This window comes from Procambarus clarkii, chromosome 76 (assembly GCF_040958095.1).
Source record: "Procambarus clarkii isolate CNS0578487 chromosome 76, FALCON_Pclarkii_2.0, whole genome shotgun sequence".
NCBI classification, from domain to species: Eukaryota; Metazoa; Arthropoda; class Malacostraca; order Decapoda; family Cambaridae; genus Procambarus; species Procambarus clarkii.
The window spans coordinates 25,386,666-25,403,181 of record NC_091225.1 but is presented as its reverse complement, the minus strand read 5'-3'; the positions used below and the strand labels follow the sequence as shown (position 1 = coordinate 25,403,181).

Sequence of the window (16,516 nt, the reverse complement as noted above, 5' to 3'; positions counted from 1 at the left end):
AGCCTACTATTCAAGACCCGATTTGCCTAATAAGCCAAGTTTTCATGAATTAATGTTTTTTCGTCTACCTAACCTACCTAACCTAACCTAACCTAGCTTTTTTTGGCTACCTAACCTAACCTTACCTATAAATATAGGTTAGGTTAGGTTAGGTAGGGCTGGTTAGGTTCGGCCATATATCTACGTTAATTTTAACTCCAATAAAAAAAATTAACCTCATACATAGAGAAAAGGGTTGCTTTATCATTTCATAAGAAAAAAATTATAGTAAATATATTAATTCAGGAAAACTTGGCTTATTAGGCAAATCGGGCCTTGAATAGTAGGCTGAGAAGTGAGTTCTGGCTACTAGGTACGACATATATATATATATATATATATATATATATATATATATATATATATATATATATATATATATATATATATATGTCGTACCTAGTAGCCAGAACGCACTTCTCAGCCTACTATGCAAGGCCCGATTTGCCTAATAAGCCAAGTTTTCATGAATTAATTGTTTTTCGACTACCTAACCTACCTAACCTAACCTAACTTTTTCGGCTACCTAACCTAACCTAACCTATAAAGATAGGTTAGGTTAGGTTAGGTAGGGTTGGTTAGGTTCGGTCATATATCTACGTTAATTTTAACTCCAATAAAGAAAAATTGACCTCATACATAATGAAAAGGGTAGCTTTATCATTTCATAAGAAAAAAATTAGAGAAAATATATTAATTCAGGAAAACTTGGCTTATTAGGCAAATCGGGCCATGAATAGTAGGCCAAAAAGTGCGTTCTGGCTACTAGGTACGACATATATATATATATATATATATATATATATATATATATATATATATATGACACAAAGACAGATTCACATCGATAATCTTTTTATATCACAAGTGATCAACAAGAGGCTCACAACAGTCACTATACAAGGCACTTTACATCTATGGTGAGTCACACAGTTACTAGTCTTGCTCCACACCCACCCAACTGGGCGGCAGCTTTACAGTCATGTGCTCCACACCCACCCAACTGGGCGGCAGCTTTACAGTCATGTGCTCCACACCCACCCAACTGGGCGGCAGCTTTACAGTCATGTGCTCCACACCCACCCAACTGGGCGGCAGCTTTACAGTCATGTGCTCCACACCCACCCAACTGGGCGGCAGCTTTACAGTCATGTGCTCCACACCCACCCAACTGGGCGGCAGCTTTACAGTCATGTGCTCCACACCCACCCAACTGGGCGGCAGCTTTACAGTCATGTGCTCCACACCCACCCAACTGGGCGGCAGCTTTACAGTCATGTGCTCCACACCCACCCAACTGGGCGGCAGCTTTACAGTCATGTGCTCCACACCCACCCAACTGGGCGGCAGCTTTACAGTCATGTGCTCCACACCCACCCAACTGGGCGGCAGCTTTACAGTCATGTGCTCCACACCCACCCAACTGGGCGGCAGCTTTACAGTCATGTGCTCCACACCCACCCAACTGGGCGGCAGCTTTACAGTCATGTGCTCCACACCCACCCAACTGGGCGGCAGCTTTACAGTCATGTGCTCCACACCCACCCAACTGGGCGGCAGCTTTACAGTCATGTGCTCCACACCCACCCAACTGGGCGGCAGCTTTACAGTCATGTGCTCCACACCCACCCAACTGGGCGGCAGCTTTACAGTCATGTGCTCCACACCCACCCAACTGGGCGGCAGCTTTACAGTCATGTGCTCCACACCCACCCAACTGGGCGGCAGCTTTACAGTCATGTGCTCCACACCCACCCAACTGGGCGGCAGCTTTACAGTCATGTGCTCTACACCCACCCAACTGGGCGGCAGCTTTACAGTCATGTGCTCCACACCCACCCAACTGGGCGGCAGCTTTACAGTCATGTGCTCCACACCCACCCAACTGGGCGGCAGCTTTACAGTCATGTGCTCTACACCCACCCAACTGGGCGGCAGCTTTACAGTCATGTGCTCCACACCCACCCAACTGGGCGGCAGCTTTACAGTCATGTGCTCTACACCCACCCAACTGGGCGGCAGCTTTACAGTCATGTGCTCCACACCCACCCAACTGGGCGGCAGCTTTACAGTCATGTGCTCCACACCCACCCAACTGGGTGGCAGCTTTACAGTCATGTGCTTCACACCCACCCAACTGGGCGGCAGCTTTACAGTCATGTGCTCCACACCCACCCAACTGGGCGGCAGCTTTACAGTCATGTGCTCCACACCCACCCAACTGGGCGGCAGCTTTACAGTCATGTGCTCCACACCCACCCAACTGGGCGGCAGCTTTACAGTCATGTGCTCTACACCCACCCAACTGGGCGGCAGCTTTACAGTCATGTGCTCCACACCCACCCAACTGGGCGGCAGCTTTACAGTCATGTGCTCTACACCCACCCAACTGGGCGGCAGCTTTACAGTCATGTGCTCCACACCCACCCAACTGGGCGGCAGCTTTACAGTCATGTGCTCCACACCCACCCAACTGGGTGGCAGCTTTACAGTCATGTGCTTCACACCCACCCAACTGGGCGGCAGCTTTACAGTCATGTGCTCCACACCCACCCAACTGGGCGGCAGCTTTACAGTCATGTGCTCCACACCCACCCAACTGGGCGGCAGCTTTACAGTCATGTGTGAGACATTCAACATGCCCGTAGACCTCTCTCCCTCCCCCTCTTTAGACCTCTCCCCCCCTCTTTAGACCTCTCCCCCCCTCTTTAGACCTCTCCCCCCCTCTTTAGACCTCTCCCCCCCTCTTTAGACCTCTCCCCCCCTCTTTAGACCTCTCCCCCCCCTCTTTAGACCTCTCCCCCCTCTAGACCACTCCCCCCTCTTTAGACCACTCCCCCCTCTAGACCACTCCCCCCTCTTTAGACCTCTCCCCCCTCTTTAGACCTCTCCCCCCTCTTTAGACCTCTCCCCCCTCTAGACCTCTCGCCCCCCCCCCTCCCCCCCTGCTCGTGTCCAAGAAATCCATAAAAAAAATAAGACCCACTTTTTTCCCAGCGTGGTCTCAGGCGTTCAGCTTTAAGCACCGGGAAAAATATTTTAATTTCTCCGTGTTGTGTGTCATTCTGTTGGCGTGTATTTCCCGCCATTTATTCATTCATTCTTATTTGATATTTACGCATTTATTAATTTATTTGCATCCTTTGAAATGATTATTGTGTTTGAGGCGTGACGCTGTGTTGAACAATGTGTTGCAATAAATATTTAGGGTTCTAGTGGTCTTTGGGGGGGTTTGGTGGCTTCTGGTGGTCTCTGGGGGTCTCTGGCGGTCTTTCGTGGTCTTTGGTGGTCTTTGGTGGTTTTTGGTGGTCTTTGGTGGTTTTTGGTGGTCTCTGGTGGTCTTTGGTGGTCTTTGGTGGGTTTTGGTGGTCTTTGGTGGTCTCTGGTGGTCTCTGGAGGCCTCTGGTGCTCTCTGGTGGCCTCTGGTAGTCTCTGGTGGTCTCTGGTGGTCTCTGGAGGCCTCTGGTGCTCTTTGGTGGCCTCTGATGGCCTCTGGTAGTCTCTGGTGGTCTCTGGTAGTCCCTGGTAGTCTCTGGTGGTCTCTGGTGGTCTCTGGAGGCCTCTGGTGCTCTCTGGTGGCCTCTGGTAATCTCTGGTAGTCTCTGGTGGTCTCTGGAGGCCTCTGGTGCTCTCTGGTGGCCTCTGGTAGTCTCAAGTCGTCTCTGGTGGTCTCTGGAGGCCTCTGGTGCTCTCTGGTGGCCTCTGGTAATCTCTGGTAGTCTCTGGTGGTCTCTGGAGGCCTCTGGTGCTCTCTGGTGGCCTCTGGTGGTCTCTGGTAGTCTCTGGTGGTCTCTGGTAGTCCCTGGTAGTCCCTGGTAGTCTCTGGTGCTCTCTGGTGGCCTCTGGTAGTCTCTGGTGGTCTCTGGTGGTCTCTGGAGGCCTCTGGTGCTCTCTGGTGGCCTCTGGTGGTCTCTGGTAGTCTCTGGTGGTCTCTGGTAGTCCCTGGTAGTCTCTGGTGGTCTCTGGTGGTCTCTGGAGGCCTCTGGTGGTCTCTGGTGGTCTCTGGTGGTCTCTGGTGGCCTCTGGTGCTCTCTGGTGGCCTCTGGTAGTCTCTGGTAATCTCTGGTGGCCTCTGGTAGTCTCTGGTAGTCTCTGGAGGCCTCTGATGGCCTCTGGTAGTCTCTGGAGGCCTCTGATGGCCTCTGGTAGTCTCTGGAGGCCTCTGATGGCCTCTGGTAGTCTCTGGAGGCCTCTGATGGCCTCTGGTAGTCTCTGGAGGCCTCTGATGGCCTCTGGTAGTCTCTGGAGGCCTCTGATGGCCTCTGGTAGTCTCTGGAGGCCTCTGGTAGTCTCTGGTAGTCTCTGGTGGTCTCTGGTGGCCTCTGTCCTCTGGCGGGAGACACTACAATTTCCACAGTTTCGAGGAGCGAGGCTTGAAGAAAACGCTTCCTTTTTTACATTATTTATGTAGATGCAAGGAAGAGTTCTGTCGCCGTTGGCCCCCCCCCCCCCCCACCCGTCCCTGCTGCCGGATTTTCGAATTCAAATTCAAATTTGTATTCAGGTAGAAGTGCATACATGGAAGATGAGTAACATGAAGTTGGATTTACAGAGCGAGTACATACAATACCTAAAGCCACTAATGCGCATAGCGTTTCGTGCAAGCCGAATCTTAGAACATTTTACAACAGTTTAAAATCATGGAACGTTGGATGCCTTTGAGCGGTATTTCTAAATAAGCCTATAGCGGCTCCAGGAATTCTACACACGTGCCTTATTGCCAGGTGTGGAGGTTCACTTGTCTAGGTTGCATGTTATACCCCAGTAGGAACCGACGGTCTCGCTTCATGCAGGTCGGCGTTCAATCCCCGACGGTCCACAAGTGATTAGGCACCATTCCTTTCCCCCCGTCCCATCCCAAAGCCTTATCCTGATCCCTTCCCAGTGCTATATAGTCGTAATGGCTTGGTGCTTTTCCCTGATAATTCCCTCCCCAGCAGGAAGCCTGCCCCCAGGCAGGACTCGAACTCTCGAAACCCACTGCAGGTATGCTCCAGGTATGGAATTTGACAACTGGAATATGTGTATCATAGAACTGCATCTTCGCTATTCCCACTCTTCGTAACCATTTTGGCCTGGGTTCGAGCCCCGGCCAGGAAAAAGATTGACTGGGCGTCATTCCACGTTCGCCTCTGTTCATCCAGCAGTAATTGGGCACCTGGTTGTAAACCGATTGGCGGGTCGTGTTCCAGGGAAAGCTAGTAGGTTGCAAGGCTTACCATGAGCTATGGGAAGGGAAAGCTCTCAGCCTGCTAACAGGAGTCAGCAGTTATTTTGCTCCCATTTTGAGAAAAAGAATACAGGTTACTGTATTATACTGATACTGTATACTGATGTATGTATACTGATAGTTGTAGTTGTATTTTCGTGACGTCATGCTCTGGTTATTATCTCGCGTTAACTGCTGAACAGGTCGTTAGAGGTGGTATTGAATGGTGGCATGTTTATTTTTAATGGTTTTCTCTTTCCAGGTAAGATTGATGGTGTGGACTCCTACACCTGTGGCTATGGTAGGTGTGGCTATGGTAGGTGTGGCTATGGTAGGTGTGGCTATGGTAGGTGTGGCTATGGTAGGTGTGGCTATGGTAGGTGTGGCTATGGTAGGTGTGGCTATGGTAGGTGTGGCTATGGCAGGTGTGGCTATGGTAGGTGTGGCTATGGTAGGTGTGGCTATGGTAGGTGTGGCTATGGTAGGTGTGGCTATGGTAGGTGTGGCTATGGTAGGTGTGGCTATGGCAGGTGTGGCTATGGTAGGTGTGGCTATGGTAGGTGTGGCTATGGTACGTGTGGCTATGGTAGGTGTGGCTATGGTAGGTGTGGCTATGATAGGTGTGGCTATGGTAGGTGTGGCTATGGTAGGTGTGCCTATGGTAGGTGTGGCTATGGTAGGTGTGGCTATGGTAGGTGTGGCTATGGTAGGTGTGGCTATGGCAGGTGTGGCTATGGTAGGTGTGGCTATGGTAGGTGTGGCTATGGTACGTGTGGCTATGGTAGGTGTGGCTATGGTAGGTGTGGCTATGATAGGTGTGGCTATGGTAGGTGTGGCTATGGTAGGTGTGCCTATGGTAGGTGTGGCTATGGTAGGTGTGGCTATGGTAGGTGTGGCTACGGTAGGTGTGGCTATGGTAGGTGTGGCTGTGGTAGGTGTGGCTATGGTAGGTGTGGCTATGGTAGGTGTGCCTATGGTAGGTGTGGCTATGATAGGTGTGGCTATGGTAGGTGTGGCTATGGTACGTGTGGCTATGGTAGGTGTGGCTATGGCAGGTGTGGCTATGGTAGGTGTGGCTATGGTAGGTGTGGCTATGGTAGGTGTGGCTATGGTAGGTGTGGCTATGGTAGGTGTGGCTATGGTAGGTGTGCCTATAGTAGGTGTGGCTATGGTAGGCGTGGCTATGGTAGGTGTGGCTATGGTAGGTGTGGCTATGGTAGGTGTGGCTATGGTAGGTGTGGCTATGGTAGGTGTGGCTATGGTAGGTGTGGCTATGGTAGGTGTGGCTATGGTAGGTGTGGCTATGGTAGGTGTGGCTATGGCAGGTGTGCCTATGGTAGGTGTGGCTATGGTAGGTGTGGCTATGACAGGTTTGTGTATGTGTAATAGATGTGTCTATGGTACATGTGTGTGTATGGTAGGTATGGCTACATGAAGTGTACATATGTTTAACATGATCAATTAGATTCAGCATATGTAATATATTCAGCATATTTCAGCATATTTATTTAAAAAAAAAGTCCATATATGTGACTAGAGCCGCGATTCAACAAAATTTTACACACCTACTTAGGAACCTGTACATCTTTTCTCAATCTTTGGCGGCTTTGTTTACAATTATTAAACAGTTAATGAGCTCCGAAGCACCAGGAAGCTGTTTATAACAATAACAACAGTTGACTGGCAAGTTTTCATGCTTGTAAACTGTTTAATAAATTACCTAGGTTACCTTGGGGTTACCTTAAGGTTACCTTGGGGTTACCTTAAGGTTACCTTGGGGTTACCTTGAGGTTACTTTGGGGTTACCTTGGTGTTACCTTGGGGCTACCTTGGGGTTACCTTGAGATTACCTTGGGGTTACCTTGGGGTTACCTTGAGGTTACCTTGGGGTTACCTTGAAATTACCTTGGTGTTACCTTGAGGTTACCCGAATTCGGGTTTCCTTGAGGTTACCTTGAAGTTACCTTGAAGTTACCTTGAGGTTACCTTGAAGTTACTTTGAGGTAACCTTGAAGTTACCTTGAGATTACCTTGGGGTTACCTTGGAGTTACCTTGAGATTACCTTGGGGTTACCTTGGCGTTACCTAGGGGTTACCTTGGGGTTACCTTAGGGTTACCTTGAGGTTACCTTGAGGTTACCTTGGGGTTACCTTGAGATTACCTTGGGGTTACCTTGAGGTTACCTCAAGGTTACCTCGAGGTTACCTTGGGGTTATCTTGAGGTTACCTTGGGGTTACCTTGAGGTTACCTTCGGGTCATCTTGAGATGATTTCGGGTCTTAGCGGCCCCGCGGCCCGTTCCTCGACCAGGCCTCCTGGTTGTTGGCCTGGTCAGCCAGGCTGTTGGAGCGGCTGCTCGCAGCCTGACGTATGAGTCACAGCCTGGATGATCAGGTATCCTTTGGAGGTGCTTATCAAGTTCTCTCATGAACACGGTGAGGGGTCGGCCAGTTCCCAACAGATGAAGGGGATTTTTTTTTTTTCGCTATGCCGACCATCTTAAGGCACTATGCGCACCGCTGGTCAAACAACTTAAGGCGCTATGCGCACCACTGGTCAGGCATCTTAAGGCGCTATGCGCACCACTGGTCAAGCATCTTAAGGCGCTATGCGCACCGCTGGTCAAGCAACTTAAGGCGCTATGCGCACCACTGGTCAAACAACTTAAGGCGCTATGCGCACCACTGGTCAAACAACTTAAGGCGCTATGCGCACCACTGGTCAAACAACTTAAGGCGCTATGCGCACCACTGGTCAAACAACTTAAGGCGCTATGCGCACCACTGGTCAAACAACTTAAGGCGCTATGCGCACCACTGGTCAGGCATCTAAAGGCGCTATGCACACCACTGGTCAAGCATCTTAAGGCACTATGCGCACCACTGGTCAAACAACTTAAGGCGCTATGCGCACCACTGGTCAAACAACTTAAGGCGCTATGCGCACCACTGGTCAGGCATCTAAAGGCGCTATGCGCACCACTGGTCAAGCATCTTAAGGCGCTATGCGCACCACTGGTCAGGCATCTTAAGGCACTATGCGCACCACTGGTCAAGCATCTTAAGGCACTATGCGCACCACTGGTCAGGCATCTTAAGGCACTATGCGCACCACTGGTCAGGCATCTTAAGGCACTATGCGCACCACTGGTCAAGCATCTAAAGGCACTATGCGCACCACTGGTCAGGCATCTTAAGGCACTATGCACACCACTGGTCAAGCATCTTAAGGCACTATGCACACCACTGGTCAAGCATCTTAAGGCACTATGCGCACCACTGGTCAAGCATCTTAAGGCGCTATGCGCACCACTGGTCAGGCATCTTAAGGCGCTATGCGCACCACTGGTCAAGCATCTTAAGGCGCTATGCACACCACTGGTCAGGCATCTTAAGGCGCTATGCGCACCACTGGTCAAGCATCTTAAGGCGCTATGCGCACCACTCGTCATGCATCTTAAGGCGCTATGCGCACCACTCGTCAGGCATCTTAAGGCGCTATGCGCACCACTCGTCATGCATCTTAAGGCGCTATGCGCACCACTGGTCAAACATCTTAAGGCGCTATGCGCACCACTGGTCAAGCATCTTAAGGCGCTATGCGCACCACTCGTCATGCATCTTAAGGCGCTATGCGCACCACTCGTCAGGCATCTTAAGGCGCTATGCGCACCACTGGTCAGGCATCTTAAGGCGCTATGCACACCACTGGTCAAGCATCTTAAGGCGCTATGCGCACCACTGGTCAGGCATCTTAAGGCGCTATGCGCACCACTGGTCAAGCATCTTAAGGCGCTATGCGCACCACTGGTCAAGCATCTTAAGGCGCTATGCGCACCACTCGTCATGCATCTTAAGGCGCTATGCGCACCACTGGTCAAACATCTTAAGGCGCTATGCGCACCACTGGTCAAGCATCTTAAGGCGCTATGCGCACCACTCGTCATGCATCTTAAGGCGCTATGCGCACCACTCGTCAGGCATCTTAAGGCGCTATGCGCACCACTCGTCATGCATCTTAAGGCGCTATGCGCACCACTGGTCAGGCATCTTAAGGCGCTATGCACACCACTGGTCAGGCATCTTGAGGCACTATGCGCACCACTGGTCAAACAACTTAAGGCGCTATGCGCACCACTCGTCAGGCATATTAAGGCGCTATGCACACCACTGGTCAGGCATCTTGAGGCACTATGCGCACCACTGGTCAAACAACTTAAGGCGCTATGCACACCACTCGTCAGGCATCTTAAGGCGCTATGCACACCACTTGTCAGGCATCTTAAGGCGCAATGCACACCACTGGTCAGGCATCTTGAGGCACTATGCGCACCACTGGTCAAACAAGTTAAGGCGCTATGCGCACCACTCGTCAGGCATCTTAAGGCGCTATGCGCACCACTCATCAGGCATCTTAAGGCGCTATGCGCACCACTCATCAGGCATCTTAAGGCGCTATGCACACCACTTGTCAAGCATCTTAAGGCGCTATGCGCACCACTCGTCAGGCATCTTAAGGCGCTATGCGCACCACTGGTCAAGCATCTTAAGGCGCTATGCACACCACTTGTCAAGCATCTTAAGGCGCTATGCGCACCACTCGTCAGGCATCTTAAGGCGCTATGCGCACCACTGGTCAGGCATCTTAAGGCGCTATGCACACCACTCATCAAGCATCTTAAGGCGCTATGCGCACCACTGGTCAAGCATCTTAAGGCGCTATGCACACCACTGGTCAGGCATCTTGAGGCGCTATGCGCACCACTGGTCAGGCATCTTAAGGCGCTATGCACACCACTGGTCAAGCATCTTAAGGCGCTATGCACACCACTGGTCAAGCATCTTAAGGCGCTATGCGCACCACTGGTCAAGCATCTTAAGGCGCTATGCACACCACTGGTCAGGCATCTTAAGGCGCTATGCACACCACTGGTCAGGCATCTTAAGGCGCTATGCGCACCACTGGTCAAGCATCTTAAGGCGCTATGCACACCACTGGTCAGGCATCTTAAGGCGCTATGCACACCACTGGTCAGGCATCTTAAGGCGCTATGCGCACCACTGGTCAAGCATCTTAAGGCGCTATGCACACCACTGGTCAAGCATCTTGAGGCGCTATGCACACCACTGGTCAAGCATCTTAAGGCGCTATGCACACCACTGGTCAAGCATCTTAAGGCGCTATGCACACCACTCATCAAGCATCTTAAGGCGCTATGCGCACCACTGGTCAGGCATCTTAAGGCGCTATGCACACCACTCATCAAGCATCTTAAGGCGCTATGCACACCACTCATCAAGCATCTTAAGGCGCTATGCACACCACTGGTCAAGCATCTTAAGGCGCTACGCACACCACTCATCAAGCATCTTGAGGCGCTATGCACACCACTCATCAAGCATCTTAAGGCGCTATGCACACCACTGGTCAAGCATCTTAAGGCGCTATGCACACCACTGGTCAAGCATCTTGAGGCGCTATGCGCACCACTGGTCAGGCATCTTAAGGCGCTATGCGCACCACTGGTCAAGCATCTTAAGGCGCTATGCGCACCACTGGTCAGGCATCTTAAGGCGCTATGCGCACCACTGGTCAGGCATCTTAAGGCGCTTAAGGCGTAAAATATCCTGAAATTATTAAATATAAATAGGACAGAAGACACTAAAAGATAAAAGAATGAGCAACAATGCTGAAATGCGAATGAGAGGAGATTAAAGTGGAATGAGAAACGGTACTGGAGCAAATCCAAATGAGGAATCAAATGAGAGAAATGTGTGAAAGAGACGGAACAGTGGAAGAGGTCAAGATGAGAATAGAGGTGAGATAGGGGTGGGAGTACAACAAGGGGAGGAGAGGTAGACACAGCAGGAGAATAAATACGGAAGAGGAGCACGGCCAAGAATGTAAATGAGGGGGAGAGAGGGGTTTGAACATTAACGAAGAGGGGGGAAAGGAAGAGAAGGGGTTGAAGGGAGCTAAGAGAAAGGGGAAGAGAGAGAGAGAGAGAATACCTTGTGATTTATGAGGGGAAGGATGTATGTGATAACTTGTTATCTCTTAAAGTGACAAGAGAGACACCCTAGTTAATTCTTGCCACTTACTCCCCTCTGTTCCCCCCTCTTCCTCTTCCCCCTCTCTTGCCTTCTCCTCCTATTCCAGTTTTATTTCATATTTCCAATATGTCTTTTAATCAAGTGATTCCTCATTTAAATCTTCATCTCCCAATCTTGTTCTTACCCCCCCCCCCCCTTCCCATTTTGTCTCCTCTCCCATCTCCCCCCCTCTCTTCCATCTTCTCCCTTTTCCATATTATCTCCTTTTCAAATTTCCCCAACTGTCCCTCTCTAATTATACCTCCTTACCCACTCCTGCCCCGTCTCCTCTTCCGGCAGTCGTCTCACTTACTGTTCCAGCACTTCCCCCTCCTGTCTACCTGTGCTCACCTTTCCCACAATCACCGCCGTGGCAATATTTTGCTCTCCGTCCCGTTGACAGACGAGACTGTTACTGTTGGGGCAATGTATTGGGTGATGCTCACACCTGGTTACATCCTGTGAGGGAGAGAGGGAGAGGGAGAGAGGGAAGGAGGGAGAGAGAGGGAGATGGAGGGAGAAGAGAAATCGTCCGTCATTTTGGGTGTAGAAGCACTTCAGCATTGTCAAGAAGAACCTCACATATGACCACTCACTCTAGCTGCCTCTCTCCACACACGCACACACACACACGCACACCACACACACACACACACACACACACACACACACACACACACACACACACACACACACACACACACACACACACACACACACACACACACACCTGTTAGTAGGCTGAGAACTTTCACTTCAACCAGGTCCCTAGTTTCTGCTGAGAGAATAGGGGTGGGCAGTTAAGTATTGGTGCCCAGTCAATCCTCCCCGGGTTGACGTGTCATTACCAGATCAACTACAGGCAATCCCCAGCATGCAACCCACAACAGCTGCCTGACTCTCAGCTACCCTTTTAGTACCAGGTGAACGGAGGCATGAGGTGAAAGGAAACACTGCCCAATCGTTCCTGTCCACGGCCGGGAGTTGAACTCGGGGCTCCAGAAAGAGATGAAGACGTTTACCAGAGGGGGCCGGTCGGCCGAGCGGACAGCACGCTGGACTTGTGATCCTGTGTTCCTGGGTTCGATCCCAGGCGCCGGCGAGAAACAATGGGCAAAGTTTCTTTCACCCTATGCCCCTGTTACCTAGCAGTAAAATAGGTACCTGGGTGTTAGTCAGCTGTCACGGGCTGCTTCCTGGGGGTGGAGGCCTGGTCGAGGACCGGGCCGCGGGGCCACTAAAGCCCCGAAAACATCTCAAGATAACCTCAAGATAACCATTAGACCACGGGGTCCCCCCCCCCCTTCCCTCTCATTTCTCTATCTCCCTTCCCTCCCCCTTCCTTCCCTTCCCTTTCCTTCCCTCCCCCATTCCTTCCCTTTCCCTAGACATAAACGTAAATTTCTAACATTCCTTTCCTAATTAATCGTGTTGTGCCTCGTGGAGTTTTATGATGAAGAATGGGAAGGGAGGAGCCAAGGGAAGGGAGGAGCCATGGGAAGGGAGGAGCCATGGGAAGGGAGGAGCCAAGGGAAGGGAGGAGCCAAGGGAAGGGAGGAGCCAAGGGAAGGGAGGAGCCAAGGGAAGGGAGGAGCCATGGGAAGGGAGGAGCCATGGGAAGGGAGGAGCCATGGGAAGGGAGGAGCCATGGGAAGGGAGGAGCCAAGGGAAGGGAGGAGCCATGGGAAGGGAGGAGCCAAGGGAAGGGAGGAGCCATGGGAAGGGAGGAGCCAAGGGAAGGGAGGAGCCATGGGAAGGGAGGAGCCATGGGAAGGGAGGAGCCAAGGGAAGGGAGGAGCCATGGGAAGGGAGGAGCCATGGGAAGGGAGGAGCCATGGGAAGGGAGGAGCCATGGGAAGGGAGGAGCCATGGGAAGGGAGGAGCCAAGGGAAGGGAGGAGCCATGGGAAGGGAGGAGCCAAGGGAAGGGAGGAGCCATGGGAAGGGAGGAGCCATGGGAAGGGAGGAGCCATGGGAAGGGAGGAGCCAAGGGAAGGGAGGAGCCATGGGAAGGGAGGAGCCAAGGGAAGGGAGGAGCCATGGGAAGGGAGGAGCCATGGGAAGGGAGGAGCCATGGGAAGGGAGGAGCCAAGGGAAGGGATGGAACGGAAGGAAAAGAGAAGGGAGGGAGCTGAGAAAGCGGGACGAATAAACTAATGTAAAGGAGGAGGAGATAGGGAGAGACTAGGAGAGGCAAGAAGGGAAACTGAGGCATCAGTGAGAGGAAAAGGAGGAAGGGAAGGGATGGAATAGAGGAATAGAGAGAGATAAAGAGAACAGGGCAAGAGAATAGTGGAGAAGGAAGAAAGGAATGGGAGGATATCATGAATTAACATGTAGAGAAAGGAGAAAGAGAGACATAGAGAGAGACAGAGAGAGACAGAGAGAGACAGAGACAGAGAGAGAGAGAGAGAGAGACAGAGAGAGAGAGAGAGAGAGAGAGAGAGAGAGAGAGACAGAGAGAGAGAGAGAGAGAGAGAGAGAGAGAGAGAGAGAGAGAGAGAGACAGAGACAGACAGAGACAGAGAGAGACAGAGAGAGACAGAGAGAGACAGAGACAGAGAGAGAGAGAGAGAGAGACAGAGAGAGAGAGAGAGAGAGAGAGAGAGAGAGAGAGAGAGAGAGAGAGAGAGAGAGAGACAGAGAGAGAGAGAGAGAGAGAGAGAGAGAGAGAGAGAGAGAGAGAGAGACAGAGACAGAGAGAGAGAGAGAGAGAGAGAGAGAGACAGAGAGAGAGAGAGAGACAGAGAGAGAGAGAGAGAGAGAGAGAGAGAGAGAGAGAGAGAGAGAGAGAGAGAGAGAGGGGGAGAGAGGGGGGGGAGAGAGGGAGGGATAGGCAAGAAGAACCGCCCTTCCCTGTGGAAAAGTAGCTGAAGGAAGGGGGCTGGTGGGGGGTAGTAGACAAGGCAAGTAGACGGGAGGGGGGGGGGGGTTAGTAGAAGAGCTAGAGTAGAGGGCGAGAGTAGACAGAAATGTATTCCCTATATAGGTATTCCTTACCTATCAGTCCTTACCTATCAGTAATTAAGGAGGAAAGGAAATCTATAACTTCTTATACCCCCTCTAGACTCCCCCCTCCCCTCTCTAACTACTCCCCCTCCCCCTCTAGACCACTCCCCCTCCCCCCCCTCTAGACTACTCCCCCTCCCCCCTCTAGACTACTCCCCCTCCCCCGTCTAGACTACTCCCCCTCCCCCGTCTAGACTACTCCCCCTCCCCCCTCTAGACCACTCCCCCTCCCCCCCTCTAGACTACTCCCCCTCCCCCCTCTAGACTACTCCCCCTCCCCCCTCTATACTACTCCCCCTCCCCCTCTAGACTACTCCCCCTCCCCCTCTAGACTACTCCCCCTCCCCCCCTCTAGACTACTCCCCCTCCCCCCTCTATACTACTCCCCCCCTCCCCCTCTAGACTACTCCCCCCATCCCCCTCTAGACTACTCCCCCTCCCCCTCTAGACTACTCCCCCTCCCCCTCTAGACTACTCCCCCCTCCCCCTCTAGACTACTCCCCCTCCCCCTCTAGACTACTCCCCCTCCCCCTCTAGACTACTCCCCCTCCCCCCTCTAGACTACTCCCCCTCCCCCTTCTAGACTACTCCCCCTCCCCCCTCTAGACTACTCCCCCTCCCCCCTCTAGACTACTCCCCCTCCCCCTCTAGACTACTCCCCCTCCCCCCTCTAGACTACTCCCCCTCCCCCCTCTAGACTACTCCCCCTCCCCCCTCTAGACTACTCCCCCTCCCCCCTCTTTACTACTCCCCCCTCCCCCTCTAGACTACTCCCCCCCTCCCCCTCTAGACTACTCCCCCTCCCCCTCTAGACTACTCCCCCTCCCCCTCTAGACTACTCCCCCTCCCCCTCTAGACTACTCCCCCTCCCCCCTCTAGACTACTCCCCCTCCCCCTCTAGACTACTCCCCCTCCCCCTCTAGACTACTCCCCCTCCCCCTCTAGACTACTCCCCCTCCTCCCTCTATACTACTCCCCCCCTCCCCCTCTAGACTACTCCCCCCTCCCCCCTCTAGACTCCCCCTCCCCCCTCTAGACTCCTCTCCCCCTCCCCCTTCTAGACTACTCCCCTCCTCCCTCTAGACTACTCCTCCCCCCTCTAGACTCCTCCCCTCCTCCCTCTAGACTCCTCTAGACTTATCATAGGTAAGAATAGAACTGTTATCATTTGTAAGAATAACACTGTTATCATTTGTAAGAATAGAACTGTTATCATTTGAAAGAATAGTACTGTTATCATAGATAAGAATAGCACTGTTTATCCAGGCAAGAATAGCACTGCAGAGGAATCCAACCTCTATCCATATACGGGATAGAGCATAATCCAGGCTACACTGGATTAACAGGCGAGGATGGATTACACGACCCTTCAAATCCAGGGATTAATTGTAGCGGGTTCGACACGTCAGGCTGCGAGCAGCCACGTCCAACAGCCGGGTTGATCAGTCCACCCAACCAGGAGGCCTGGTCAGAGACCGGGCCGCGGGGGAACCGTTGAGCCCCGAAATCATCGCTAGATAGCAGGTTACACGGCTTAACAGCTCCCATAACAGGCTGTAATGATAGCGATGATGGTGCTTGAAGAGTTTGAATCATCAGGGTGATGATACAGATATTGCGATAACAATGATGGGGTAGCCAGCGGCTGTGATGATAACAGGAGTGTTAATGATATCAGGCGCGCCCTGTGAATGATAGCACACGACGATAAGGTGTCGGGGGCGGCGGGTGTCGATAACGCTAATGGTCTATATAAAGATAACGATGGTAGGATAGCGTAGGTAGGTATATAGAGGAGGTATATATCATATAATGGTAGGTAAATGGGGGGGGGGTGATATATGAGGATTATAGGGTTAATCCATTCATCTCCCTTTACCCCCTACCCTTCTACCCCTTCCCTTCTACCCTATCCATCCTACATCCTTCTCCCTTCCTCTCCCCCTTAAATCCTTTCACCCCCCCCTCCCTTACATCCTTCCTCCCCCTTACATCCTACCGCCCCCTTACATCCTACCGCCCCCTTACATCCTACCCCCCTTCCCCTTACAACCTACCTCCCCTTCCCCTTACATCCTTCCCCCTATCCATTTACATTCCCCCCTCCCCCTTGAAGGGGGCTACAACATCCTAATCGTCATTTAAAGGGGCGATAATGGCTGTTTTT

At 52.0% G+C, this 16,516-nt stretch overlaps 1 protein-coding gene across 1 annotated transcript in view; it reads right to left on the bottom strand.

The window, feature by feature from the left end:
- Nucleotides 1–3,251: 3,251 nt before the first annotated feature.
- LOC138357247 (proteoglycan 4-like) overlaps nt 3,252–16,516 on the bottom strand; it is a 15,625-nt gene continuing 2,360 nt past the window's right edge. Inside the window, exons 2-3 of the mRNA XM_069313909.1 lie at nt 5,539–6,609; nt 3,252–4,411 (exon numbers count right to left, since the gene is read on the bottom strand). Coding sequence (XP_069170010.1) covers nt 3,252–4,411; nt 5,539–6,609 — 2,231 coding nt within the window. The remainder of the gene's footprint in view (nt 4,412–5,538; nt 6,610–16,516) is intronic.